At 39.2% G+C, this 25,839-nt stretch overlaps 3 protein-coding genes across 6 annotated transcripts in view; 1 reads left to right on the top strand and 2 right to left on the bottom strand.

Moving 5' to 3' along the window:
* Positions 1 to 720: 720 nt before the first annotated feature.
* LOC307029243 (uncharacterized protein) lies at positions 721 to 8,873 on the bottom strand. 3 transcript variants are annotated; one of them, XM_079665017.1, is made up of 9 exons: positions 8,785 to 8,873; positions 3,733 to 3,867; positions 3,390 to 3,524; positions 2,954 to 3,022; positions 2,755 to 2,849; positions 2,341 to 2,467; positions 1,728 to 1,845; positions 1,503 to 1,579; positions 721 to 1,068 (listed from the first exon to the last, which is right to left on the bottom strand). In XM_079665017.1, exons 2-9 carry the CDS (start codon positions 3,805 to 3,807, stop codon positions 958 to 960), a joined length of 807 nt encoding a protein of 268 aa, XP_079521143.1. In that variant the 5' UTR covers positions 3,808 to 3,867; positions 8,785 to 8,873; the 3' UTR covers positions 721 to 957. The 3 variants fall into 3 exon arrangements, with proteins under 3 accessions (XP_079521143.1, XP_079521141.1, XP_079521142.1); XM_079665015.1 differs by lacking the exon at positions 8,785 to 8,873 and adding an exon at positions 4,438 to 5,128; XM_079665016.1 differs by lacking the exons at positions 2,954 to 3,022; positions 8,785 to 8,873 and adding an exon at positions 4,438 to 5,129.
* Positions 8,874 to 18,156: 9,283 nt separating this feature from the next.
* On the top strand, positions 18,157 to 20,929 carry LOC307028145 (proteasome subunit beta type-3-like). Of its 2 annotated transcripts, none has more exons than XM_079662951.1 (4): positions 18,157 to 18,371; positions 19,638 to 19,815; positions 20,174 to 20,281; positions 20,383 to 20,929. In XM_079662951.1, the coding sequence occupies exons 2-4, from the start codon at positions 19,667 to 19,669 to the stop codon at positions 20,600 to 20,602; spliced, it is 477 nt and encodes a 158-aa protein (XP_079519077.1). In that variant the 5' UTR covers positions 18,157 to 18,371; positions 19,638 to 19,666; the 3' UTR covers positions 20,603 to 20,929. The 2 variants fall into 2 exon arrangements, with proteins under 2 accessions (XP_079519077.1, XP_079519076.1); XM_079662950.1 differs by having other exon boundaries at positions 18,160 to 18,569.
* The window catches only part of LOC307028144 (uncharacterized protein), a 207,705-nt gene continuing 202,742 nt past the window's right edge, over positions 20,877 to 25,839 (bottom strand). The window contains exons 2-3 of the mRNA XM_079662949.1: positions 22,237 to 22,503; positions 20,877 to 21,993 (exon numbers count right to left, since the gene is read on the bottom strand). Coding sequence (XP_079519075.1) covers positions 22,468 to 22,503 — 36 coding nt within the window. The 3' untranslated portion in view covers positions 20,877 to 21,993; positions 22,237 to 22,467. The remainder of the gene's footprint in view (positions 21,994 to 22,236; positions 22,504 to 25,839) is intronic.

Below are 25,839 nucleotides of genomic sequence, written 5' to 3' on the forward strand. Positions count from 1 at the left end.
AAAGAACTACACTGGCTAAATAGGACACACCTCTTTTTATTGCATTTTAATACTTAAAATATTTTTATATTAATATTTTAATGCGAAATTGAGCTTATTTCTTCAATACCTTCCAGGTCATGTGACCTAATCACTCAAAATCAATGCTGGGCCAAAGAACTACACTGGCTGAATAGGACACACCTCTTTTTATTGCATTTTAATACTTAAATAATTTGTATATTAATATTTTGATGCAAAAATTAGCTTATTTCTTCAATACCTTCCAGGTCATGTGACATAATCACTCAAAATCAATGTTGGGTCAAAGAACGACACTGGCTGAATACGACACACCTCTTTTTATTGCATTTTAACACTAAATATATTTATATACATTTTTTGATGGAAAAATTTGCTTATTTCTTCAATACCTTCCAGGTCATGTGACCGATTCACTCAAAATCAGTGCTGGGTCAAAGAACTACACTGGCTGCATAGGACACACCTCTTTTTATTGCATTTTAATAGTCTAAATATTTTTATATTAGTATTTTGATGGGAAAATTAGCTTATTTCTTCAATACCTTCCAGGTCATGTGACATAATCACTCAAAATCAATGTTGGGTCAAATAACTACACTGGCTGAATAGGACACACCTCTTTTTATTCCATTTTAACCCACTAAATACTTTTATATTAATAATTTTATGTGAAAATTAGCTTATTTCTTCAATAACTAATGACTCAAAATCACTTTATTAATTGAATACTAGTCTGTACACAATAGAAACAGCTCTTTATATCGGATAATATTACATCCTCTATTTAATATTAATATTTCTATTACAAATTCAGGGTTTTTTCTATAGCTTCCCTGTCATGTGACCCAGTGATTAATGATCAGAAAGTAATACAAACAAGGCTACACAGGACACATGTTTTACTAATCGTCATCATTGAGCACATTTCAAGTATTACTTGCACAAAGGACATTTCCAATATCCTGTCTCTGCCTTTTTAAGGTCTCTGCTGTCCATTGCCAGACACTGGGCATGGTACCATCGTTCGCAGTCATCACACTGAACCTGTTGAAGTGAAATAAATAATGTATTTATAATATATTTGTACCTTAGATTACCATTCAGTTGTCTTAATACTCAAGTGTTAGTGAGGAATCAGCTGACACAATCATCTACTCCTTAAAACCCACTCCCTGTGTTTTAACATGCTCTATTGTTTTGTTTTATTTTTTTTGTTTTATTGTTCTGTCTTTTACATTTTTTGATTTAAGTATTCCAGTAGTGAGTGTTGCATTTTTTAAATGTATTGTATTTAGTTGTTTAAAATTAAATGTGTTTTAGGTTGACTTTTAAAATCTGTCCAGGGACTACAGATGAAAAATAGCCTCTTGGCTAACTCTGGCATATTTACAGAAATGTTCATTAATGTGCACTGTCCCTGTTAAATAAATAAATAAATGTAGACATCACAATTACACATTTTCTTCACAACAGCTCACCCAGTCTGTGATGGGAGATCCAGATCCTGGAGGCCTTAAGGCAGCACACATAGCACAATAAGTGTGCTCATCAAAGACTGAAACAAGATAACAATACATGTATGTCAGCTTCTATATAAATACATATATATATATATATATATATATATATATATATATATAAATACATATATATATACATACAGACACCCATATATACATATACATATATTCATATTTATTTACCTGATGCCTCAAGGATTTCGAGAGCCAGTTCTCTCCTCTCCTGTGTCATGTATTTCTTTGAACACTCGAAATTCACATTCGGGATCAGAGGGAAGGATTCCATGACTGCCTTTGCCATCTAAACAAACAACACTTATGTTATGGAGGGTTTTTCTTCTTTATTGTATAGTAATACAGATACAGACAAAAACATGAGACACATTATAGAAAACATCCACCCTTGACTAGAATGCCTCCCAAAACCTTTGATTATTGATATAGACCGGTCCTATTATTGGAATTTTGAGATATTCAGAAGCAAAGTTTTGTCAATTAAACTTTCTGTATTCAAGTGAATACTAATTTAAGTTCAACAATGTTGTGTCATAATCCAATTGTTGTCAGTTGTGAAAAATACAATAAACAACAACATGATATCGGCATTATACTATATATTGTCCATTGGCCAACCTGCCTGCTAAATATTATGGGGATCAGCATCGGCCTTTAAAAAACCTTTATCGGTCAACCACTACTTTTGACAGCTTTTTTAAATCCGTCCTTGCATTAAACTGTCTTTCACATTAAAAACTCTGCTTGTTAACTGGATGAAAACAGAATCTCTTCAGCTCACCTTCACAACAACGACACCACAGCTACATCCATCCTTTTGAAGTGGGTGACCCATAACGCCTCCCTTCCACTTAACATCCACCCAGTCTGTTATGCTGTGGCGTGTCCTCCTCATCCTGAAGTACTCCCTGAGAAAGGATAATGTCAACACACTTTACATTTCTAATTATGTGGCTCCTAAAGATAATGTAACAGAAATTCATACTGTTTGTATTCACCATATGACCATTTATTTGTATAAGGGGCAGCCACAGGTCAGCTATAGATATCACTGTCTGAACACAGACTGTATCAGACTGTTTAAAATGCTTTCAATGCTGTCTGTGAGTATGAATGTAACTAAATGTGACACATTTTTTACGTTTAAATATAGTTTTTCCTTGAATTTTCAAATATCTATTGAATTTTGATTTACTGTATTCTTTTGGCAGCATGTTCGGAGTCATCAAGCTCTTCGATGCTTTGAGCTGGATCCACCAGGAATACGGTGCTGGTTTTGGCATGAATGTACTGTGAAAAAGTAAAAGCACTTTTCATCAAAAAATATTTTTGGTTTCACCATGTAAGTCTTGTGCTTTAACAGAAATAATACAATAACAAAAATAATTACAAACCAGCAACTTCCAGTGGTTGTTGTTGACAAGTACAAAGGACAGGACAGCTTCATAGTTGTCAAATTTTACCTATAATGCCATCAAATAAAGGATTAAAACAAACTTGAAGGCTAAGGTAAAAATAACAACAACATTAGTCTGACAATTTTGTTCTTGTGCCATTCATTTGTCGTGCTTAAAACAAGTGTTGGTATGGAAATTCAAAAGTAAGTAGATTTATCAGATGATTTAACTAATGACTATAGTTTCAGAGAGGATACAGTAAAATAATCTCAGTTAATTTCCTATTTAAGATCTCAGCCAATGCTTCACTCCATGTACCTAATGGGTGAGTGTGAGCCCACATATCAAATCCACACCTACTTCCCCCTAAAGTATCACCATGCACAAACACAACACACCACACACATAAACATACACAGACCACACACATTACCTTTGGTAAACTGTGAGATGTTAGCTGAGTTCTGTCCCCGAACAAAATGACACCTGCTGTGTAGTGATTTAGCAAGTACATTTTGTTCACAACGCCGAATTTGTCGGCAGCAACATGAAACACGCCTTCAATTACCTGGCAAAAAAAATCATAACAATTTGCCAATTAATGCATATTCCCAGTTATACTGAACTTTCATTCCCTGCAACTTTGAGAATCTTGTGACTGACAAAAGTATCTAGAATTTTTTTTCAGATTTTTGCAGAAATCGTTAAATGCTAGATAAAGAAAATGACACAGTGTAGAGTGAAACTTCAGACACTTGAAAAATGTAGTAACATACCTCCCCTGTCAACCACTGGTGGGGTCGAAGTGAGCATAGCTCACAGTGGCGGATAAGTAAGATGCGTCCTTTCATCTGTGAGGGGAGCACTGCCACGACCACCTCGGTGTCCTTTTTTTTCCACAGCCAGGTCAACTAAGTCAAGATTGAGGGGAAATAGATGCATTCTGTTTAATATGGACACTTGAGGAATCTTTTAACCCTCCGGTATCACTCTGGACATTTTTGTCCCGAATGACTAATTAGGGTAGCGCATTTGAATGATACCAGAGGGTTAACAATCTTGAATGTTTGGGTGGAGGCCTTGTTTTTGTATGCACCATCAAAGCTACATACACAAAATATAATTAAACTGTCCATGTGTATGCATTTAACCTCAGTCCCTTTTAGAGTTTTCACTAAATGACATTAAACAGGCTGCTCAGGAACAGAAACTGTAATTGCAGTTTAAAGTCTGATTTAGAAATCTAGTTTCTGTTATAAGTTTGTATGCTGTATTTACATTTTTCATCTTCATATTCTCCCCCTACAACATGCACCTAATCATATTGGGTTATAATACTTCATGTCCTTTGTCCTTCACCTCACTCACCAATTTAGTCCATGCTTTACTTTCTGACAATATTTACTTATTCCATTGTTACAATTAAAATGCTGGAGAACAATTTACACACTCTGAACATAGTAAGTCTTAGAGAAACTCACATTTCCCTGTGCATATTTTTCCTGTTGGTCCACTTTTCTTTTCTTCACCTTTGTGGCAGGTGGGCTCTTGGGGTTGGGTAGTGTTTTTGGTGGATTGAAGTACTTGGACTTGGGCTTGGTGTGACCAGCAGAACTTTCCCGCTTGTTCCACTGTTCCTCGTGGTCATCATCTGGCCTGCTAGGATGTCCAAAGTTTTTGTCCAGAATATACATTGGCAGATTGTGTTGCTGAATGTGCTCTATATATCTTCCTTGTATTGAGGCATACATTTTGGAGACAAACTCAGCTGGTCTCAGGTACTTTTTTTTTAAAAGGATGGAGTGTTTGACCAACCCAAACCAGAGCTCAACATGGCAGTTGGTATCCCTGGTTTTATGACTTCCATCTTTTTTAGAGGTACCTTTTCTATGTCGCGACAGATCCCCAAACAACAAACCACTCCACAATGGGAAGATCCCCATGTAGTTTTTTAACAGTGCATCAATGGCACCAGGACAGAGGTAGTGGTTTTTTACATGAACAGCATCGTCAGAGAGAATGTCACACTCTGCTTGGTCCCGTCTGACTTGAAAAGCTTGTGTAAAAGGGGACTTTCCAATAATGTTATGAGCATTTTTTTCCATTTTGCTTTCCTCCTCTCCCATTACATGTCCACTTTCCTCCAGTTTCACGTCCCGAGTTTGCAAAATGCACTTGTCGAGATACATTTTGCTCTGTTTCACCAAATTAGTGTACTCCTCTGCATCAAAAAGCACACACATATGATAAAAAACATCAAAGGCTTCCTGCATACTTGTGCAGTTCAGGATGTACGCGAAACAGAATGTTGCATATTCCTGTGTGCCTCTGTCTACAGTTTTTTTTCCAAATGCTTGTGACACAGCCTTCATGATATGAGCAGAGCACAGATGCAGCACAGTGAAGTTAGGAATCAGTTCAGTTTGTCCAGACACTATCTCAAATGCTCTGTCAAGGTACACTGACATATTTTCCCTGTTAAAAGACAGAAGCACACTGTTTATCAGAGCCCAACTATAATCTGTCTCAACCTGTGCTATCTTTCTTTTTGTTGTGTAAGACAACTTTCTCTTAAATTCCATGAGCCAATGGGAAATAGATGGAATGGAATGGCTATTGGTGATCAGTTCTGTGACAGGCAAGGGAGGCTTATCCTTACCCATTCCGGGCAAAACCAAAGCATAATACAAGACCCGCTTATTTTGATCAGGAATTTTCTGTATCACGCTGCCTGTGGCATCAAGGTAGAGGGCCGTAGGTGTTGGCTTTTTCAAGTGCTCAGTCAATATCTTTATTCCAGCATCTGTGTATAAATGCACAGCAAACGGATCAATTTGTAGGTGCTGAAGATAGCCTTTTGATGATGCATGACTGCTGCTCTCTTTGATTATTTTTTGAGTCAACATGAGTCCAAGCATCATGTCATCGTGGAGCCTTGCACTTTTCTTCACTTCAGAGGATATTTTCTTTAACACGTCTTTGGTGAGGCTTCTGCTTATGTTACCAGCCATTATTTCCTCTACTGGTGTCTGTCTCAACATAGTGTAATAATAATTGCTGACACCACTGGTTAAGGCTTTGGAAATTGTTCCTCTTCTCGTGTATTTTGCTGGTCTAAATCGCCTTTGATTTTTATGGTGTATAACTTCACCAATGCGCATGACTTTAAAAAATATTTTTTTATCCGTTGATTTTGGCCTGTTCTTTTTTGAGAAACTGTAGACAGCGTTGCATCCATTAAATGTGCATTTTGCAGAGGCACAGAAAAATGGCGAATTCTTTTTACGGCTATCATTTGTCTTAACATGCTGGTATTTGAAAGCAAGTGTGCAGCATGGATTATTTTTCAAAAATTCCTGATAAAATGTATCAGTCCAGGGGGGACGGAGTTTTTTTTTGCAATGTTTAGGTTTAATTTTGTTCCATTGTTTTCTTGTCATGGCAATTTTGAACTTTTTTGGCCCTGCTTTGCACTTTCTGTTCATTTTTGTTGTCATTTTGGCGGCTGTCTCTGTACTTTGTTGGTCTGACTCTTCTGTGTCTATCTCAGACTGTGGCTGTGCGTTACTTATTTCCCTGTCATCCTGACTTGTGTCCTCGTCTTTCTCACCTGTAGGTGCGCTGTAAGACTGTTTTTCTTCATCGTTCTTATCTTCATCTTTCCCCACAGGCTCTGTCCCTGTTTTTCGTTTGTTTCTTTTTCTTTTTTTATCCTTTTCTGGCCCTTTCTTGTCCTTGCCTGTTTGTCCCTTTCTGTTCATTGTTGTTGTCGTTTTGGTGTCTGTCTCTGTACTTTGTTGGTCTGACTCTTCTGTGTCTATCTCAGACTGTGGCTGTGCGTTACTTATTTCCTTTTCATCCTGACTTGTGTCCTCGTCTTCCTCACCCGTAGGTGCGCTGTAAGACTGTTTCTTGATACTGTGCTGTCCATCTCTCCCTCTTTCACTAACATATTTTCCTAAATACAAACATTACAAAAGTAAAAAATCTCATTTAACTACTGTATCTCTTATTGCATGACTACAATGCAACTTTAAGCAATCTGCCATCCTTGGGTCAATTACAGTAAATTATGTTAACATCCTACTGTGATGGCTGTAGTATTTAATTAAATAAGAACATTAACCCTTATGCCTCCCTAATGAAATGTATTATCCAGGCTACTGTTTAATTTTGCGAGCATTCTGATTGTGTTAAGAATATGACACGGCATTTGGTAAAGATGTTAGTGTTTTGGAAACATGTTCTTAATAATGTGTAATCAAAATAGTGACTTTCAAATCCCTAGCGAAAAAAATAAAAGTGAATGAACATTTGATAATTATGATCAGCACTGAATTGGGTTAAAAAATGTAAGTAATTGAAAGTGGAACAACATTATTAACATAGCCTATAATATCTTTATTACAGTATTTTTAGATGCAGACATTTTTGTCGTTAGTGTTTTCAGAGTAATGTTTTTAAAAAGGGATTCACAAGGGTTAAGCTTCAACTTAAAAGCCTCTGGGGCAGAGTCCTGCATGGGTCCAGTTTTGCAAATCTGCAACCACCCGAACCCTCGCAGCTCAGTAGCAACTGCGAACCGACCCGTTACACGCAATTATCTTCAAGTCAAATCTGGACCCGACCTGATGATATAAGACCCACGACCCGACCCGTTGTGAATTTTTGGGGGGGCTAGTGGAGTACTTCGTGACCACAGAGCGTGTACGTTGTGATCAGCTGTTTTAGCGCAGTTCTCCAGTGAGTCTCCCTCCGCAGCCGGTTGGCGTAGTTTTTGGCACAATTCCGTTGTACAGACCGACGTTAACATTAGCCCCGTCTGTGCACACGGAGACCGACTCTGTCGTCCGGTGATCGAACCGCCTTCTGGAAAAGCTTCACAAGTACCACGGTACGCAAATGCGCTTTGTGACACAAGTGACGGTACGCAATTCAGATTGTTTCCGCGCATGCGTACCTGCGTACCAGTTATGTGCACCCCTGGAAATGGGCCTACGTGTATGTTTTGCCCGTTACCAGACCCGGCATCATGGGCAAGCCCCATGGGGCCGGGCCCGCCCATCGAGGATTTGGGCCCGCCCATCCAGGATTTGGGCCCGCAGTTTTAATCAGGGCTGAATACAACATTGTAATTGTTTTATTATTATGTTTATGGTTGTTATTTGTAGGGCTCTGTCCTAATATTTATTTTTGTTTTAAACTATGTTGAAAGATTAGTTTAATATCATTTTTTTTATTTTGCTATGAAATTCTGAATGAAATTCTGAATGAAAGGCTGCGCGCGAGACTGGTTTTTCGCTGGGTTGAGTCATGTGGGTGTTTGAGTGAGATGCGGCACAGCAGCCTGACAGTATACTCTTGCTAGGTTAGTTTGTCTATTATCATTTATATTTATCTGCAACAATGGATATCAGGAAGTGGTTCATGAAAGGAATATGGCAACTCAGAGAAATTGACTGTCAAGCCGGCTCTCTCACAAACTCCGGTTCTGTGCGCAAACAGACCGCTGCACACGCTATCTGCCCCTCGCTCAATCTCTCTCTCTCTCTCTCCCCCTTCTCTTTATCGCTCAACCTCACTCCACCCTGTGTACGCTCCTCAAGTTTGCCTGCGTGCTTGCCCAAGTCCCCACCCCCGTTGACAATTCAGATTTCCCGGGAAATGTAAGTTTCGGGGTGGGCCCGCCCTGGCAAATCAAATGCCCGCCCAGAGACGTATGTCTGCCGCCGGGTCTGCCCGTTACACAACTATTTTGCGGGTTATCCGCCGGGTATCCGAGGCGGGACTCTGCTCTGGGGCTCATCAAAATTATTTTTTAACAGTACCTGCTTGAAGCACCTCAGTCCGGACTCCACGTCGGTCTTCACCCCAGATGACCCTCAACCACTTAAGATGCTCTTTCTTATTACCTTTAAACACTGTAAGTGTAACTGAGGACCACTGCTCAGTTGTAACATTAACATTCACTAAAACCATGAGAAATTAAAGACCTGGTGATGAAATCTCTACCTCCTGCTTGTTGCCACAGGTCTAAAGCTTTGTTTGTCTTGCCTTTTTTGAAGCGCACCATTTTTAGATCAAACAATGTGATCTGGTTTCCAAAATATCTTCTTCGTGTTCTTCTTCTTCTTCTTCTTCTCTCGATGTTTGGCGTATTGCAAACAACTTTAAAGGTGCATACCGCCACCTGTACATGAGTGTGAATCATCATATCATGTCTTAACCATGGTCTTAACTCATGGACGTATCTATGATCTAATCAAAAAATCTATATAAATAAATCAACAAAAATGATATGATACATTATTTGTTCAACCTCACACTCAATGGCGTTGGCTAATTTTCTGTGAAGAACTTATATCAAAACACATTTAAAATGACCACCCACTGTACTACACATTTATATTACAAACAGGAGGTTCGGGGCTAACACGAATGTGGAAATTGTGTGTGTGTGTGTGTGTGTGTGTGTGTGTGTGTGTGTGTGTGTGTGTGTGTGTGTGTGTGTGTGTGTGTGTGTGTGTGTGTGTGTGTGTGTGTGTGTGTGTGTGTCTTATCACAACTGATCAAGATGGCCAAATTATGCTCTGCTCAGAGGGCCTTGCAAATGATTTTGGAAGAGAGAGAACCATTTGACGATGATGTAGAGCAGGCCTATTCGACTGGCGCCCCGCGGGCCGGATGCGGCCCAGAACCAACTCCCGAGTGGCCCAGCCTCCCGTAGCCAAATTCCTACACTAGTACAGACCATGAACGCAACACTCCGCGTTGCATAGAAACCACCAAACCACAACGCAGCACGTTTTTTGAAAGTGCATCTAGTGCTGCTAGTAACGGTGGTCCTATGATAGCAACTCTAAAACATGTCCCTCTCAACTCTGAAGCGTAAACAGAGACAAAACGGTCATTGATCTTGTGGAGCAGATCCAAGTCAAGCTGGACCTTTTCGCTACCGACTTGAGCACGGGTTGGATGCTGCATTTTCCGACGCTCCCCAAACACATCACATCTCCGGCACAAATCACGGATGTGATGACAGATTTCATTGCGAGGTTGAAAGAGAACTTTGCCGGTCGATTGGATGGACTTGCTCTGCCCACAGACGTGATGATGGGCTTTGCCAGAGACCCCTTCACTGTCGCAATAGAGAGGGACGTATCAACCAGAGCAAAGGAAGTGGTCCCCTGCATCGACAAGGGGAAATATACACTGGAACTTATTGACATGCAGCGCACTAACGGGCCAGCGAAGTTTTGGAGTGATGTCAAAAAACAGCAGTTCCCTAACGTTCAGAAAGTAGCGATCTGTGTGCCCAGTATGTTTGGATCAACCTACACATGTGAATCAAGCTTTTCACACAGGAACTCAATCAAAAGTAGCACTCGCTGCTCCCTGACTGACAGCACTCTTCACCAATGTCTTAGGATTGCATTGACATCCTATGAGCCAAAAATCACTGCTCTTGTACAAAACAAAAAATGTCCCTTCTCCCATTGAGAAAGTCAGCGATGACAAATCACAAATGAGGTGATAGTAAGCACCTAGTTTACTATAGTAAACGTGTAGTGTTGTATTCATTCATATAGCTACCCGTATCCCTTGTTATGGGTTTGTGCACTGAAGTGTTTGACAGTTCTTTCTGTATTCATTTAAGTGCACTTTGTAATGTGTCTGGGACAAATGTGACCAAAACGTATGATTTTGTTGTTATTACTTGAAAGGTGAAAAAATATTGCTACAGTACTACCTCTTTGTGTTGCATTGGAGCTCTTTAGCTGTTTTTTTTGTATGTGAGCGCATTTATTAAGACTGCTATTATTGTATTCAGTAAATGCACTTTGTGATGTGCCTGGTTCAGAAAAAATAACCTGAATATTTGACTTCTAAAGCAAACAAATGTAATGCTACAACTGTGCACTTTTTTTTCAGATTCTGTTAAATTAATGCTAATTTGTTGTGTTTTTATGCACTTTTTGACGTACCTTTGTTAGATGAACAATGAATAAAAATTGCAAGTTTTTCATCGCAGTAATATGTGTTGGTTTAAAATGTGTCACTACCCGCTTTTTACAGGCCGCTGAATGTCTGGCCCAGCTGAATTTTGTAGTTATAAAATCTGGCCCAACTGAATGTGTAGTTGAATAGCCCTGATGTAGAGGAAGAGGAAGGTGTATCAGAATGTGCGGGTCGCATTTCTGAGAATTCTGAGTCCGACAGTGACTTTGAAGAACAGGATTAGATTGAGCATCAGCTAGTTACAAAAAAAAGACGAGCAACAGGACCAGCCGGAGAGACAGCAAGCGCATTTCGTGGCATCTGCGGGCAGTGGCAAGTACTTCCGGCATCTGCCACAGAGGCCGCTACTCCGTGGTATCTGTGGCAAGTATATGCCACAGATGTGGTATCTGTGGCAAGTATATGCCACAGCCACAACTTGCCGTGGCAAGTAAATGCCACAACCATACCACAACCACAACTTATATATGCCACAACTTGCCGTGGCATGTAGGCTATATGCCACAACTTGCCGTGGCAAGTAAATGCCACAAGTTAAGAGTTAAGAGAAGGTTTACGGTAGCTGCCACTCGCCTTCCCTGGCAAATGCTGATATTTAAACCCGTATTTATCGCGTAAAATGTTGCTGTTTTAGCATGACTTTATCGGACTGATCTGTACACAAGACTGATGATCTGTTACTGATGGTCCGATCATATTTTTCAAAAAGATTAAACATATGTTCTATAGATTTTACTTGGAGAACGTGGTTTGTTAAAATAAATAAACGTGCTATTTTTATGATAATAGTCGGTACTCGAGTTGAGGGGGGATGGCATCCCCCCTGAAATAAAAACGGTTAAAATCATCCCCCTTCTAAAACGCATGGCGGGACCAATACGATTTTCATTGCCATAAGCAATAGCTGTGCACATGATATAACCTTTCACCCTTGATGGATTTCCATCATACATAATACACATAAGGATTATCTTATGTTAATGTTGGTATAGGCTACTTGACAGTAAGTGTGCTTCTATTGTTTGTTTTATATATAAATATATACATTCACTTGAAAAGACTGTAATTTCCTATTGTTACTGTTTTACTTTATGACAACTAGTGGTCATTTTCTGTGTTTTTGTTATGTCAGTGTTCATTTACTGAGTTTGTGATTTGTGACTTATTAATAAGGAAAACATCATCCTTAAAATTATTTTTTTAAATGTATTTTTAAATGTTCTAAATTTGAAAAAAATAGATAAAAATAAACTAAAGTTAAAATCTTGTTTTTCATGCCCCAAGAGCAATAAAAACACTTTAAAAAATCCTGAGTGAGGCTTTCATAATTCATGGATGAAAGGGTTAAGAAAGACAAATATATGTTTCTATTGGTTTTAGTGAGATGGTTTATTTTAGTGTATTCTTACATATTCAGTAGGCTATATTGTTTATTCTTTAGATACTCTGTAGATAAATATCTACTAATAATGTGTAAATTATTTCCTGTTTCTTTTTATTATTATTATTTGCTGTAACGCAAAGATTTCAACATTTTAGATAAATAAATTAAATACAACGTATCATATCAAAATCTGTTTATGTTAATTAGCAACACAATGATTTGATATTTGCATGCATGACATATAACCTTTTTACTGATGCACACAAAAAGTTTTAACAAGGGTGTAATTATATTACATTGTAACCCTCTTTCCTCAACATATTAAATCAACTTTATACGGTTAAATGAGGATTGCTTGGAGTATCATGCTTAAGAGAACATTCTTCATGTTAATTGTTCACCACTTTCAAAACGCAATAAAAGGATGGATAAAAAAGCATGCATTGTGTCTTGATTTTTAATATACTGTCATGATTGTCTTAACGGAATAACATGGTTTGTTTGGATTCACCGATATCAATATCTAATAAGAATAATCTGAAGCATTTAAATAAAAATGTTCAACCAGAATTAAAATCAAAACAGATACAATGACATTAATCTGTTTATTAACAACGAAAATAATACAAATTAAGTACATATGCCTGGATTTAAAATAACACATTTATACATGTGTACAATCAAATATAACTGTCCTTTGCCTCATTTATAAAATATAAATCTTAGCATCTCACTAGCAGTGGCAACTGCAATCAGTTACAGCTGCCCTAAGTCTGTAGCCAAGTCTAATAACACCATTGTACACGTTGCTGTGTCAATACAGATATTTATTTTTAATTATTTGTCTTTACTAGTAACAATACACCTGGTTATCGTAGCAAGCAGTGGAAACTCCCCTCAAGAAGCGACAATTGCCAAGGGCTTGCGTTGCAACGCTCACTTGCCAATATTTCTTTTTTTATTACAATATAGGCCTATGTTTAGCATACTATCATAGATATAGCACGTTTGTTTATTTTAGCAAACCACGTAGGCTATTCCAAGTAAAATTGAATATAAATGATAATTTATTATCTTTTTGAAAAATAGAGATCGCACATCAGTCCTGTGTACAGATCAGTCCGATAAAGTCATGCCTAAACAGCGACATTTTACACGATAAATACGAGTTTAAATATCAGCATTTGCCACGGAAGGCGAGTGGCAGCTACCGTAAAACTTCTCTTAACTCTGGCATCTTGTGGCAACTCCCGTTCAGCATGCGCAAATGCCACGGCAAGTTGTGGCATATGCTTGCCACGGCAAGTTGTGGCATATGCTTGCCACGGCAAGTTGTGGCATCTGTGGCATTTACTTGCCACGGCAAGTTGTGGCATATACTTGCCACGGCAAGATGTGGCATATGCTTGCCACGGCAAGTTGTGGCATCTGTGGCATTTACTTGCCACGGCAAGTTGTGGCATATACTTGCCACGGCAAGTTGTGGCATATAGCCTACTTGCCACGGCAAGTTGTGGCTGTGGCATATACTTGCCACAGATGCCACAGAGTAGTGGCCTCTGTGGGAGATGCCACAAATCCCAAGGCACATGCCACGGCGATGTAGTGGCAACACTCATTGTGTTCTAGTATGATAAATAAAATAACATTGTACCTTGAAAATCAATGCATTCGTTCATTTGACACGTTGGTGGTTTTAGGTAGGCTATACAGCGACCCCTTGTGGTTCTAGTGTGAAGTAAAAGTAGAAGTAGCCAACCTAAATGTTGGAATACTCTGTTACAAGTAAAAGTCATGCATTAAAATGTTACTCAAGTAAAAGCGCAAAATGATTAGCATAACAATATACTTAAAGTGCATATTACATGTCTTCATTATAATGATTGATCATGAAAGTGTTCTCAAAGCTGGTAAAGGTGCAGCTAGTTTGAATGACTTTGTATACTGTAGTAGGGTATCTTGTGAATTTACTCCAGGAGTAACTATAAAGTCTTATTTAAGACTTGATTAAATGTATCATCATTAATCAGAATCTGTAGTAAGTAACTAAAGGTAGTGTATTAAATAAATGTAGGGGAGTAGGCTACAATTACACAATTTACCTCTGAATTGTAGTGGGGTAAGTAGCCTACTACGTAACATACCATTTACATACTCAACTAAAGTACAACTAGGCTATTTCTAAATCACAAGTACAGTACTTGAGTATACAAGTTAGCCTATTTCCCACCTCTGGTCAACAATGTTAGATCTTTATGTCAACTTACTAATAATATATCTTGAGTATTATCATAAAAATAGCACGTTTATTTATTTTAACAAACCACGTTCTCCAAGTAAAACCTATAGAACATATGTTTAATCTTTTTAAAAAATATGATCGGACCATCAGTAACAGATCATCAGTCTTGTGTACAGATCAGTCCGATAAAGTCATGCCAAAACAGCGACATTTTACGCGATAAATACAGGTTTAAATATCAGCATTTGCCACGGAAGGCGGGTGGCAGCTACCGTAAACCTTCTCTTAACTCTTAACTTGTGGCATTTACTTGCCACGGCAAGTTGTGGCATATACTTGTCACGGCAAGTTGTGGCATATATAAGTTGTGGCATATACTGGCATGGTTGTGGCATTTACTTGCCACGGCAAGTTGTGGCTGTGGCATATACTTGCCACAGATACCACATCTGTGGCATATACTTGCCACAGATACCACGGAGTAGCGGCCTCTGTGGCAGATGCCGGAAGTACTTGCCACTGCCTGCAGATGCCACGAAATGAGCCAGGCCCTACTGACCAGCCGGTCAGCGGGCAAAACAACAAGTAGCACTTTAATTCATGAATCAAGGTTCAAGGTTTTTATTTGTCATACGAACATAGCTACAGTGTGGTTATGACGATGAACATCTTAGGTCACAGGATCCTCCATTGAAGCAATAAGCTAATTTTTCCATCAAAATATTAATATAAAAATATTTAAAGTATTAAAATGCAATAAAAAGAGGTGTGCCCGATGCAGCCAGTGTAGTTCTTTGACCCAATATTGATTTTGAGCGATTAGGTCACATGACCTGGAAGGTATTGAAGAAATAAGCTAATTTTTCCATCAAAATACTAATATAAAAATATTTAGACTATTAAAATGCAATAAAAAGAGGTGTGTCCTATGCAGCCAGTGTAGTTCTTTGACCCAGCACTGATTTTGAGTGAATCGGTCACATGACCTGGAAGGTATTGAAGAAATAAGCTCATTTTTCCATCAAAATATTAATATAAAAATATTTAGAGTGTTAAAATGCAATAAAAAGAGGTGTGTCCTATGCAGCCAGTGTAGTTCTTTGACCCAACATTGATTTTGAGTGATTAGGTCACATGACCTGGAAGGTATTGAAGAAATAAGGTAATTTTTCCATTAAAATATTAATATAAAATATTTAGAGTGTTAAAATGCAATAAAAAGAGGTGTGTTCTATGCAGCCAGTGTAGTTCTTTGACCCAACATTGATTTTCAGTGATTAGGTCACATGACCTGGAAGGTATTGAAGAAATAAGCTCATTTTCCCATCAAAATACTAATATAAAAATATTTAGACTATTAAAATGCAATAAAAAGAGGTGTGTCCTATGCAGCCAGTGTAGTTCTTTGACCCAGCACTGATTTTCAGTGAATCGGTCACATGACCTGGAAGGTATTGAAGAAATAAGCTAATTTTTGCATCAAAGTATTAATATACAAATTATTTAAGTATTAAAATGCAATAAAAAGAGGTGTGTCCTATTCAACCAGTGTAGTTCTTTGGCCCAGCATTGATTTTGAGTGATTAGGTCACATGACCTGGAAGGTATTGAAGAAATAAGCTCAATTTTGCATTCAAATATTAATATAAAAATATTTTAAGTATTAAAATGGAATAAAAAGAGGTGTGTCCTATTCAGCCAGTGTAGTTCTTTGACCCAACATTGATTTTGAGTGAATCGGTCACATGACCTGGAAGGTATTGAAGAAATAAGCTCATTTTTGCATCAAAATATTAATATACAAATTATTTAAGTATTAAAATGCAATAAAAAGAGGTGTGTCCTATTCAGCCAGTGTAGTTCTTTGGCCCAGCATTGATTTTGAGTGATTAGGTCACATGACCTGGAAGGTATTGAAGAAATAAGCTCAATTTCGCATTAAAATATTAATATAAAAATATTTTAAGTATTAAAATGCAATAAAAAGAGGTGTGTCCTATTTAGCCAGTGTAGTTCTTTGACACAACATTGATTTTGAGTGGATCGGTCACATGACCAGGAAGGTATTGAAGAAATAAGCTAATTTTTCCATCAAAATATTAATATAAAATATTTAAAGTGTTAAAATGCAATAAAAAGAGGTGTGTCCTATGCAGCCAGTGTAGTTCTTTGACCCAACATTGATTTTGAGTGATTAGGTCACATGACCTGGAAGGTATTGAAGAAATAAGCTAATTTTTCCATCAAAATACTAATATAAAAATATTTAGACTATTAAAATGCAATAGAAAGAGGTGTGTCCTATGCAGCCAGTGTAGTTCTTTGACCCAGCACTGATTTTGAGTGAATCGGTCACATGACCTGGAAGGTATTGAAGAAATAAGCTCATTTTTCCATCAAAATATTAATAAAAAATATTTAGAGTGTTAAAATGCAATAAAAAGAGGTGTGTCCTATGCGGCCAGTGTAGTTCTTTGACCCAACATTGATTTTGAGTGATTAGGTCACATGACCTGGAAGGTATTGAAGAAATAAGGTAATTTTTCCATTAAAATATTAATATAAAATATTTAGAGTGTTAAAATGTAATAAAAAGAGGTGTGTCCTATGCAGCCAGTGTAGTTCTTTGACCCAACATTGATTTTCAGTGATTAGGTCACATGACCTGGAAGGTATTGAAGAAATAAGCTCATTTTCCCATCAAAATACTAATATAAAAATATTTAGACTATTAAAATGCAATAAAAAGAGGTGTGTCCTATGCAGCCAGTGTAGTTCTTTGACCCAGCACTGATTTTGAGTGCATCGGTCACATGACCTGGAAGGTATTGAAGAAATAAGCTCATTTTTCAATCAAAATATTAATAAAAAATATTTAGAGTGTTAAAATGCAATAAAAAGAGGTGTGTCCTATGCGGCCAGTGTAGTTCTTTGACCCAGCATTGATTTTGAGTGATTAGTTCACATGACCTGGAAGGTATTGAAGAAATAAGCTAATTTTTCCATAAAAATATTAATATAAAAATATTTAGACTATTAAAATGCAATAAAAAGAGGTGTGTCCTATGCAGCCAGTGTAGTTCTTTGACCCAGCACTGATTTTGAGTGCATCGGTCACATGACCTGGAAGGTATTGAAGAAATAAGCTCATTTTTCCATCAAAATATTAATAAAAAATATTTAGAGTGTTAAAATGCAATAAAAAGAGGTGTGTCCTATGCGGCCAGTGTAGTTCTTTGACCCAGCATTGATTTTGAGTGATTAGTTCACATGACCTGGAAGGTATTGAAGAAATAAGCTAATTTTTCCATAAAAATATTAATATAAAAATATTTAGACTATTAAAATGCAATAAAAAGAGGTGTGTCCTATGCAGCCAGTGTAGTTCTTTGCCCCAGCACTGATTTTGAGTGAATCGGTCACATGACCTGGAAGTTATTGACGAAATAAGCAAATGTTTCCATCAAAAATATTAATAAAACCTATTTAAAGTATTAAAATGCAATAAAAAGAGGTTTGTTCAATAAATGTATGCACTAGGGTGAATTTGCTTCACATTCACACGATCGAGAAGCTGTCGATTTATTAAAAAGAACATTTTTCTTGTGTAATTGTAAATGTCATTTGTTGATGGTCCCTAAGTGAAAGCCTCGTTTCGCGGAGAAGATCTCCCCGTTAAACTGACGCTGCCGGCGTGTCCGGGAAACTGACGCTGCTGGCGGGTCCGCGAATGTCCGTCGAATATCCAACCTAAAACTAAATTCACCGCGGTAAGTCTGGGCCGCTTCAAGTATAGCTTGGTTTCAGTCACGTGACTTCTATGACACGCGAAATTCAAGTGGAGGTCAGGAAGTGAAAACGCAATCATTCATCAACGCAGGAATCATGGAGGACACCGACTATGTCAAACAATTAAATGAACCTGCACGCCGCAGATATCGTGAAAAAATCACAACACACTCACAATGGTAAGAGCACCAGACATTAGATCACATGCCAATGTGTTTTTAGGTAAATGGTCAAATGTAACTAGTATTTAAGGGTAACAGTTACAAGAGATGGCTAAGCTAATGTTGGTAGCCAGCTAGCTTATAGACTTCTCCATCCTGCTTAAACTTAGCAAATATTCAATGAAAACATATTTTAAGTTTGGGGTTGCAAGTAACTTCAATCTCACAACTCTAAACGTTTCAATATATTCAATGTTGTAGTTAATTATACAAAACATTTAATTGTGATGGTAGCCGGGGCATAGCTGCAATGCTAAATACTTAGCTTACCTAGCTGCACACGAGCTAACGTTGTGTCTTGTAGGCTAACTTAACTGTTACAATCATTCCCCGAAATCACTTTAATGGCATTATGATTCAATAAATCCGGTTCACTTAAAGGGCTGATGTTGCGTTTGGGTCAACATTAGCTAACGTTTGGTTAATTAGACATTGCTAGTTTGGTTAGCTAAAGCTTCAACCTACTAAGCTAATCAGCAATTTGTTAATGTGAGTCCACTGACAGCAGACAACTGCAACAACTTCAACAACCCAGCAATGAGGTTTCACTATACATCCTTACATTTAAACATGTATAACGCGGGATAATAAAGACTTTGGTTCAATAATAATGTTCTACAACTACACTTTTTATTTTATCTTACTTTTATTTCTTTTGATCGTTGAAATGATTTTAGATGAACGTTATGCTCCATGTTTACACATTTGGGTGGTTGGAAATAACCCTGAGTCATGTTTTTGGTCCTTAAATGAAATACATAGATTTCAGTCATTTATTTTGAGGACAACATTATTCAGTATCTTATTTGCATGTTGCAAATAATACATATTCTTAGGATATTCTTTACATGTTATGCTGTATAGAAGGGCCTCAACTTAAACTTAATTTTTATTTCAATGAATGTGCTTAAAAATGAGCTTTATATTTAAATAGTTTGATTTGTCTCTTTAATCAGTTGTTTGATCCATCAATGATTTAAGCTCTGACTAACTTAACTCTTCTTACGTTTCTCCTTCTTCATCCAGTCTATTATGTCCTATAACGGAGGGATGCCATGCGAGGGAAGAACTGTGTGGCGATAGCAGCGGATCGGAGGTTTGGCATCCAGGCTCAGATGGTCACCACAGACTTCCAGAAGATCTTCCCCATGGGAGATAAGCTGTATATTGGGCTGGCAGGACAGGCCACTGATGTTCAGACAGTGTGAGTGTGTAGATCTCCACCTTGTTCTCTCAAAGTGGCTAAACAGTTGTGAACACCAGGGTACTATGATGACAGGATTGATTTACAACTCTATAAAGCTACAGCTCTCAGATCTAGACTAAGTAAGACTTCTCATTTAGAGAAAGCCTAGAGTGTCAAGTACAATACTATACCTATAATGTTTATACCAACAACAAAAGTGTTGTAGTTGAATAGTATTACTATGCATTCTAATAAATAGGGGAGAAAACGTTATTAGAAATTCTGCTATCCATAGCTTTGAAATAAGTTAGATTTGTGATGACTGAATTCAATGTAAATATCTGAGGATTGATGGACATCTTTGCCTTGTGTGTAGATCCCAGAGGCTTAAATTCAGACTGAACCTGTACGAGCTGAAGGAGGGTCGCCAGATCAAGCCCAAGACCTTCATGAGCATGGCGTCCAACCTGTTGTACGAGAAGAGGTGTGTGCACTGAACTTAATATAGACCCATGTCCACATTTAAGCTGCTTACAGTAGGCACAAATACCTGCATAAATGGTAAATATGTCATGCTTTCATCAGGTTTGGGCCATACTACATCGAGCCTGTGATCGCCGGAATAGATCCAAAAACCTCAGAACCATTCATCTGCTCCTTGGATCTGATTGGCTGCCCCATGGTGACAGAAGACTTTGTTGTGAGCGGAAGTTGTGGTTCTCTCCTTGTTGCATTATTATTTGCACAGTGGCAGCTCTTTAACCTGCATTACAGCACCTTCATATTCACTGACCACACTCACTAGAGGAAGTAGGGCTGTGTGATATATTGCTATTGTAAAAAAGATGTTTACTGAAAAGATTAAATGATACGAAGAAGACTGAATAATACATGGTTTCTTATTTACATTTACAATAACCCTCAATGGCCATACATGGGAGTGTCACCAGACCAATTGTCATCTCTAGAATATTGTTGAATGAATTAAGCCTGAATGTAGATGAAAGTTGTATATTGATTAGGGCTACACAATTTACAACACACAAAAAGATGTTTACTGAGAAGACTTGAACACAAGATGTTTGAACACAAAAAGATGTTTACTGAAAAGATTAAATGATACTGAATAATACATGGTTTCTTATTTACAAGATTACAGCTCCATGACTTTACTCCAAGGGGACGACAGACACTGACTGATTAGACAAGGCACAGCAAATAACCCCAATCTTGTCAATTAATGCTAGTGCCTCATCTGGTTTTGTTAGCATGTGCTCTATGGGCACAGCCCTGCTTTGCAGAATCTGATATTTTCTTCTGACTAATCCTATGACTCTTTCGACATGAATACGCACATTAGCTATTTTTCTTGTCTCTTCCACCTCGTATGCTGACAGCTGACTTTTCCTCCTGGTGAATGCAGGCATCTTTAGTGAAGCACAGTAAAATCCCACACTATCGCCAATATCGAGCCCACGGTCTGCTAGGACAATATCTCCAGGTAACAGGTTTTTTAGGAGCCCACTCTGTATTGTGATCTGTTTATCACTAACTCTTCCTCCCCAGGCACAAGATATGTAAGTGACATAGCCTTGGGGAGCAACACCAATCAGAAATGTAACAGTATGGTGATGCTTGTAGTTGGACCATGTTTGTGCTCTAGCTAGTACATTAGAGGGCCTCTCAATAAAAACTTCAAAACAGTCAACAATCACAGCAACTCTACATCCAAATGCCTGTCTGAATCCCATTGGCATTGTAGCTTGAAGTACATGTCGCTCTGGCCACTCAATTATAAATTCTGTACTCTCATGAAGTATGTCAATTAACTTATGCCAAATTCTAGAATCAGTGGAGAGAGAGATGTTGAACCTGAAAGCCTAATCTTTCAGAGGGAGATTCAGCCTCAGCAAAAACTAAAATGAACTGTTCAAATTTGGAGAGCACAGACATAGGGCCACATAGGGCCACAGGTGATGTAGGGCTCGCACAGTTGAAAAACCTGAAGTAAAACTAAGAAGTTGGGGAGCCCGGTGTAAAACTTTGTCTTCTCTTCGTTGTTCTCAAAGGACTCCTGGTTGAACTTTGTGTCCAGTGCCTTTGTCCGAAGATCTCCCAGCTCTGTTGTGTTCTGTCTCAGAACATCCTCCATCCTCTCGATGTCCTCCATCGTTAAATCAGTCTGGCATCCTGCATCTGCATACAATATAGCAGTAGCAAGCATAATTAGTTATTTAAAATAGTCAAATATGAATGTGAATTGTTGTGATGTTATCTTTTTGACAACCTTTTTACAGACATGCAAGTTCTCTATTCCAATTATTGCAGATTCTCAAGTTAGTACTCTTTTTTCTAAACCTAAACCTAATTCAAAGTTTGCATTGATTTTCTGACAATCACATTTGTAATATTTAATAATAATGCTGGTGGTTAATTTACCTTGTTGGTCATTTAATATCCCACTGGTGTCCTCTGGTTGTGGGCTGTCAGACGGGGGCTGCGTCGGTTCTGGGTTCTGGGTTGTCTGCAGGAGATCCAACAAAGCCTCTGCACATTCTGATTGTCTTTGTTGGTCTTCCTTGAGCTCCATCCTCTGCTCTCGTCGAAGAGATGCCTCTGATCTGGGCTTACTTGTTGTGTGGTAACCGAGGCTAACAGTGGGAGCCCAGTCTACCGACTCAACGTCACCCAAAGCGCTAGGGCACCCTAAAAAGTCCCAACAAAGTCCATATTAGACTACAGGTAACTTAAACATGATCAGTATTACAAATTACATAAGCATTTAACCACAACCCAATAATACATAAACAAAGCCACAAAAACCAAGTTAGCTAATACCTTTGATGAAGTGGTCGCTGCAGACACGTGCATTAGACGACTCTGCTCCTCCCGACCGCAGATGTAGGTTTGAAAGCCATTTTTTCCGGCGTTCTTTGGTTAGCTTCTTAAATTGCTCAGCTTTATGGACGACAACCTTTGGCACTCGGTAAAACCTCTTGTTTTTCTCTCGGCCGGATCGATTGGAACAACCGTAAACTACACAACACACCGGCATTTTCACAATGGTAACAGCAGCTAGATCCTCTGTAGAAAATTACTTCCTGACCTCCAATGGAATTTCGCGCCAAAGGAACGCAGCGGTGTGACGTCAAGTGAAACCAACCTATTCCGCAAAACATTTATTAAAAAATACAACATTAACAGTTCTTCAACATCTTCTTAACATGAACTGTTCTTCACAACATAACTATGTCTTTCTTGCCTACTCCTTGCTGGTAGAGACCTGGCAGCGCTTCCTCTCACAAAGCAGTTGAAACCCTCAGTATGGCTTGAAGATGTGCATCAGTAAGTCTGGACCTGTACTTTGACTTATTGAAGTTCATGGTGGAGAAGAGCTGTTCACACATATATGTGCTCCCAAAAAGGCACATGGTCCGCTTGAACATCCTGGAAATCTCAGGGAAGGAGGGGGGCAATTCTCTCATGAACTGTCCAAGCTTGTCTGCTTTCTCATTCACTTCCCTGAACTTGGCTTTGAGCTCAGAATTGCACTGCAGGCCGATGAGTTCCATTTGAAGCACACCAGGGGCATTTTCCACATCAAAGGAGAAGGGGTCTGCAAACATTTGGAAAGTGGCTCTGTGTGTCTTGAAGTCTGCAAACCGCTGATCGAATTCCTCCTGTAGCTTCACAATGGCATCAATATATTTCTCACCACTGAATGCTGTGCCCCTGTCCATGAGAGCCTTGCATGCTGGGAAATGGCAGAGGTTTTCCTGAGGGAGCTGGGCTTTCCATAACATCAGTTTTGTAGAGAATGCTCTGACATTGTCATATGCTGCACTAACAAGCTGGCCCTGGCCCTGCAACTTCTTATTCCGAGCATTCAGCTCCTGCGTGATGTCAACAAGAAAAGCTAAGTCCATGAGCCATTTGGGATCACTCAGCTCGGGAACAGCCATCCCACCCTTCTCCAGCATGAATACTTTCAGTTCTGTTCTCAACTCAAAAAACCTCTTCAGGACGTTTCCCCTGCTGAGCCAACATACCTCTGTGAAGTAGAACACATCCTCATATTCTGACTCAATTTCCTCCAAAAAAGCACGGAACTGGCGGTGCTTTAAGCCCCTGGATCTGATATGGTTGATGCATTTCACAACGACAGACATCACATTGTCAAACTTCAAGCATTTGCTGCAAAGGGCCTGCTGATGGATAATGCAGTGCAGAGCAATAGCCTCCTCCACACCCTCCTCCTCCAGTTCCCACCAGCCCGTTTTTTCTCCCTGTCATTGATGGCGCTCCGTCCGTCGTAATTCCAACAAACCTCTTCCATGGCAAACCGATATCCGCAATGGCATCACACAGTTGCTGAAATATCTCCTGAGCGGTGGTCTGGCCATGCATTGGTTTCACTGTAAGGAACTCCTCTGTCACTTCGAAATTGTCATCAACACCACGGACATACATTGCGAGCTGAGCGGTGTCAGTGATGTCTGTGCTCTCATCAAGAGCCACAGAGTATGCACGGAAAAGTTTGGCTTTGTCGCACAGCTGATCATATATGTCACTTGATAAGTCAGAAATGCGCTCTGCCACTGTGTTAGCTGACAGGCTGATGTTGTTGAACTGACCCTTCTTTTCCGGACAGACTATACTTGCAGCCTGCAACATGCATTTTTTTACAAACTCGCCTTCCGTAAACGGCTTTCCCGCCCTAGCAATCATCTCACTCACCACATAGCTAACTTCGACTGCTAAATCAGCCTCATTGCTTCCTTTCTTGAAGAGATTTTGTTGCTTCCATAGAATTTTTTTAGCTCTGTGACTTTTTTCTCTCTCTCATCTCCCAGGTATTTTGCATACTCTGCATGTTTAGTTGAGTAGTGACGTTTGACGTTATACTCCTTGTATACAGCGATTTTCTCTGTGCATATAAGGCACGTTGCGTTTCCCCTGTACTCAACAAAAAAATATTCAGTCTCCCACTTCTCCTGAAATGTTCTGTGGTCATCATCGATTTTTCTTTTCCCTGAAAGTTTTGATGAAGACATGGCGATATATTTTGCTTCCACTCTGTGTCACTTTTGGATCACTCTGGATTGATTCCGCTGCTCGCATTTGATTGACGTGTGGCGGAGTTCCCTCGGAGGGGGGAGGGGCGAGGGAACTCCGCGCAGCAGTTCCCTGCCAGCAGCGGCAGCAGCAGCGGGAAAAATAAAATTGAAATATAAAGCGCAAACGTAAACGCGCGGGCCAGATTAACACTATTACATGATATCAACAAAGGGGCCATGAGAAACTGTCTCGCGGGCCACGTCTGGCCCACGGGCCTGGAGTCTGAGACACCTGATGTAAACGGTCTGCAGAGTCAAAAGCCTCAAAGTACACCCTGTAGCAAGTAAACCTCTAACACAGAAAAGACCTCCCCAAAACGCCTTGTTGGAGATACGTCACTGTCCATTGATTCTTCCGGGTACCGCATGATGTTTCATGCGTTACCCGGAACCAAATGGACCAATCCGTGGAGCCGTTACGTTACGTCCGCGGAGCCGTTACGTTAAGCCCCCGCTGTTGGTCCAAATTGACCAATCCACGGACTTCCTCAAACACACACTCAGTGCAGGCAGCTCTGCTGATCTCTCCTCCCTGGCTGCAGGCTGATAACAGACAGTTGGGATCGCTGCGAAATTCTCTCTGCAGACCCATTCTCACAGCGTTTATCAACCTTTGTCTTACTCAATATCAAGCCACACTTATTGTTTTTACTTCGGCTGTGACTTTGTGTGTGCTCAGGGTGAGTTTGGCTGTGTTTCGCTGTCACTAAACAAGGAAACCACACCTCCACGGAGCTCAGCGCGATTCACAACGTCCCGACCAATCAGAGCACACTGTGCTCACAGGGAGGGTGGGGGCTGGAGCTATTGGAGCTACAACGAGCCGTTAAAGGCAGAGAGTGAAATTCAGTGAATACACGTAGTTTACAGAGATGCTGTACAGATGTAGCGATTAATTTCAGACAGTTTGAAACGGGAGGGCCGT

This window comes from Notothenia rossii (assembly GCF_949606895.1).
Source record: "Notothenia rossii genome assembly, chromosome: 2".
Taxonomy (NCBI): domain Eukaryota; kingdom Metazoa; phylum Chordata; class Actinopteri; order Perciformes; family Nototheniidae; genus Notothenia; species Notothenia rossii.

Bases quoted from the DNA above. Each gene is read 5' to 3' on its own strand.
- LOC307029243 (XM_079665015.1), bottom strand. From the start codon at position 5,082: ATGGGAGAGGAGGAAAGCAAAATGGAAAAAAATGCTCATAACATTATT. The intron at 3,023-3,389 runs GTAATGTGTGTG...ATGGCATTATAG, and splicing joins CATCTCACAGTTTACCAAAG to GTAAAATTTGACAACTATGA. The intron at 2,468-2,754 runs GTAAATCAAAAT...ATCCTTTCTCAG, and splicing joins CATGCTGCCAAAAGAATACA to GGAGTACTTCAGGATGAGGA.
- LOC307028145 (XM_079662951.1), top strand. From the start codon at position 19,667: ATGCGAGGGAAGAACTGTGTGGCGATAGCAGCGGATCGGAGGTTTGGC. The intron at 19,816-20,173 runs GTGAGTGTGTAG...CCTTGTGTGTAG, and splicing joins GCCACTGATGTTCAGACAGT to ATCCCAGAGGCTTAAATTCA. The intron at 20,282-20,382 runs GTGTGTGCACTG...TGCTTTCATCAG, and splicing joins AACCTGTTGTACGAGAAGAG to GTTTGGGCCATACTACATCG.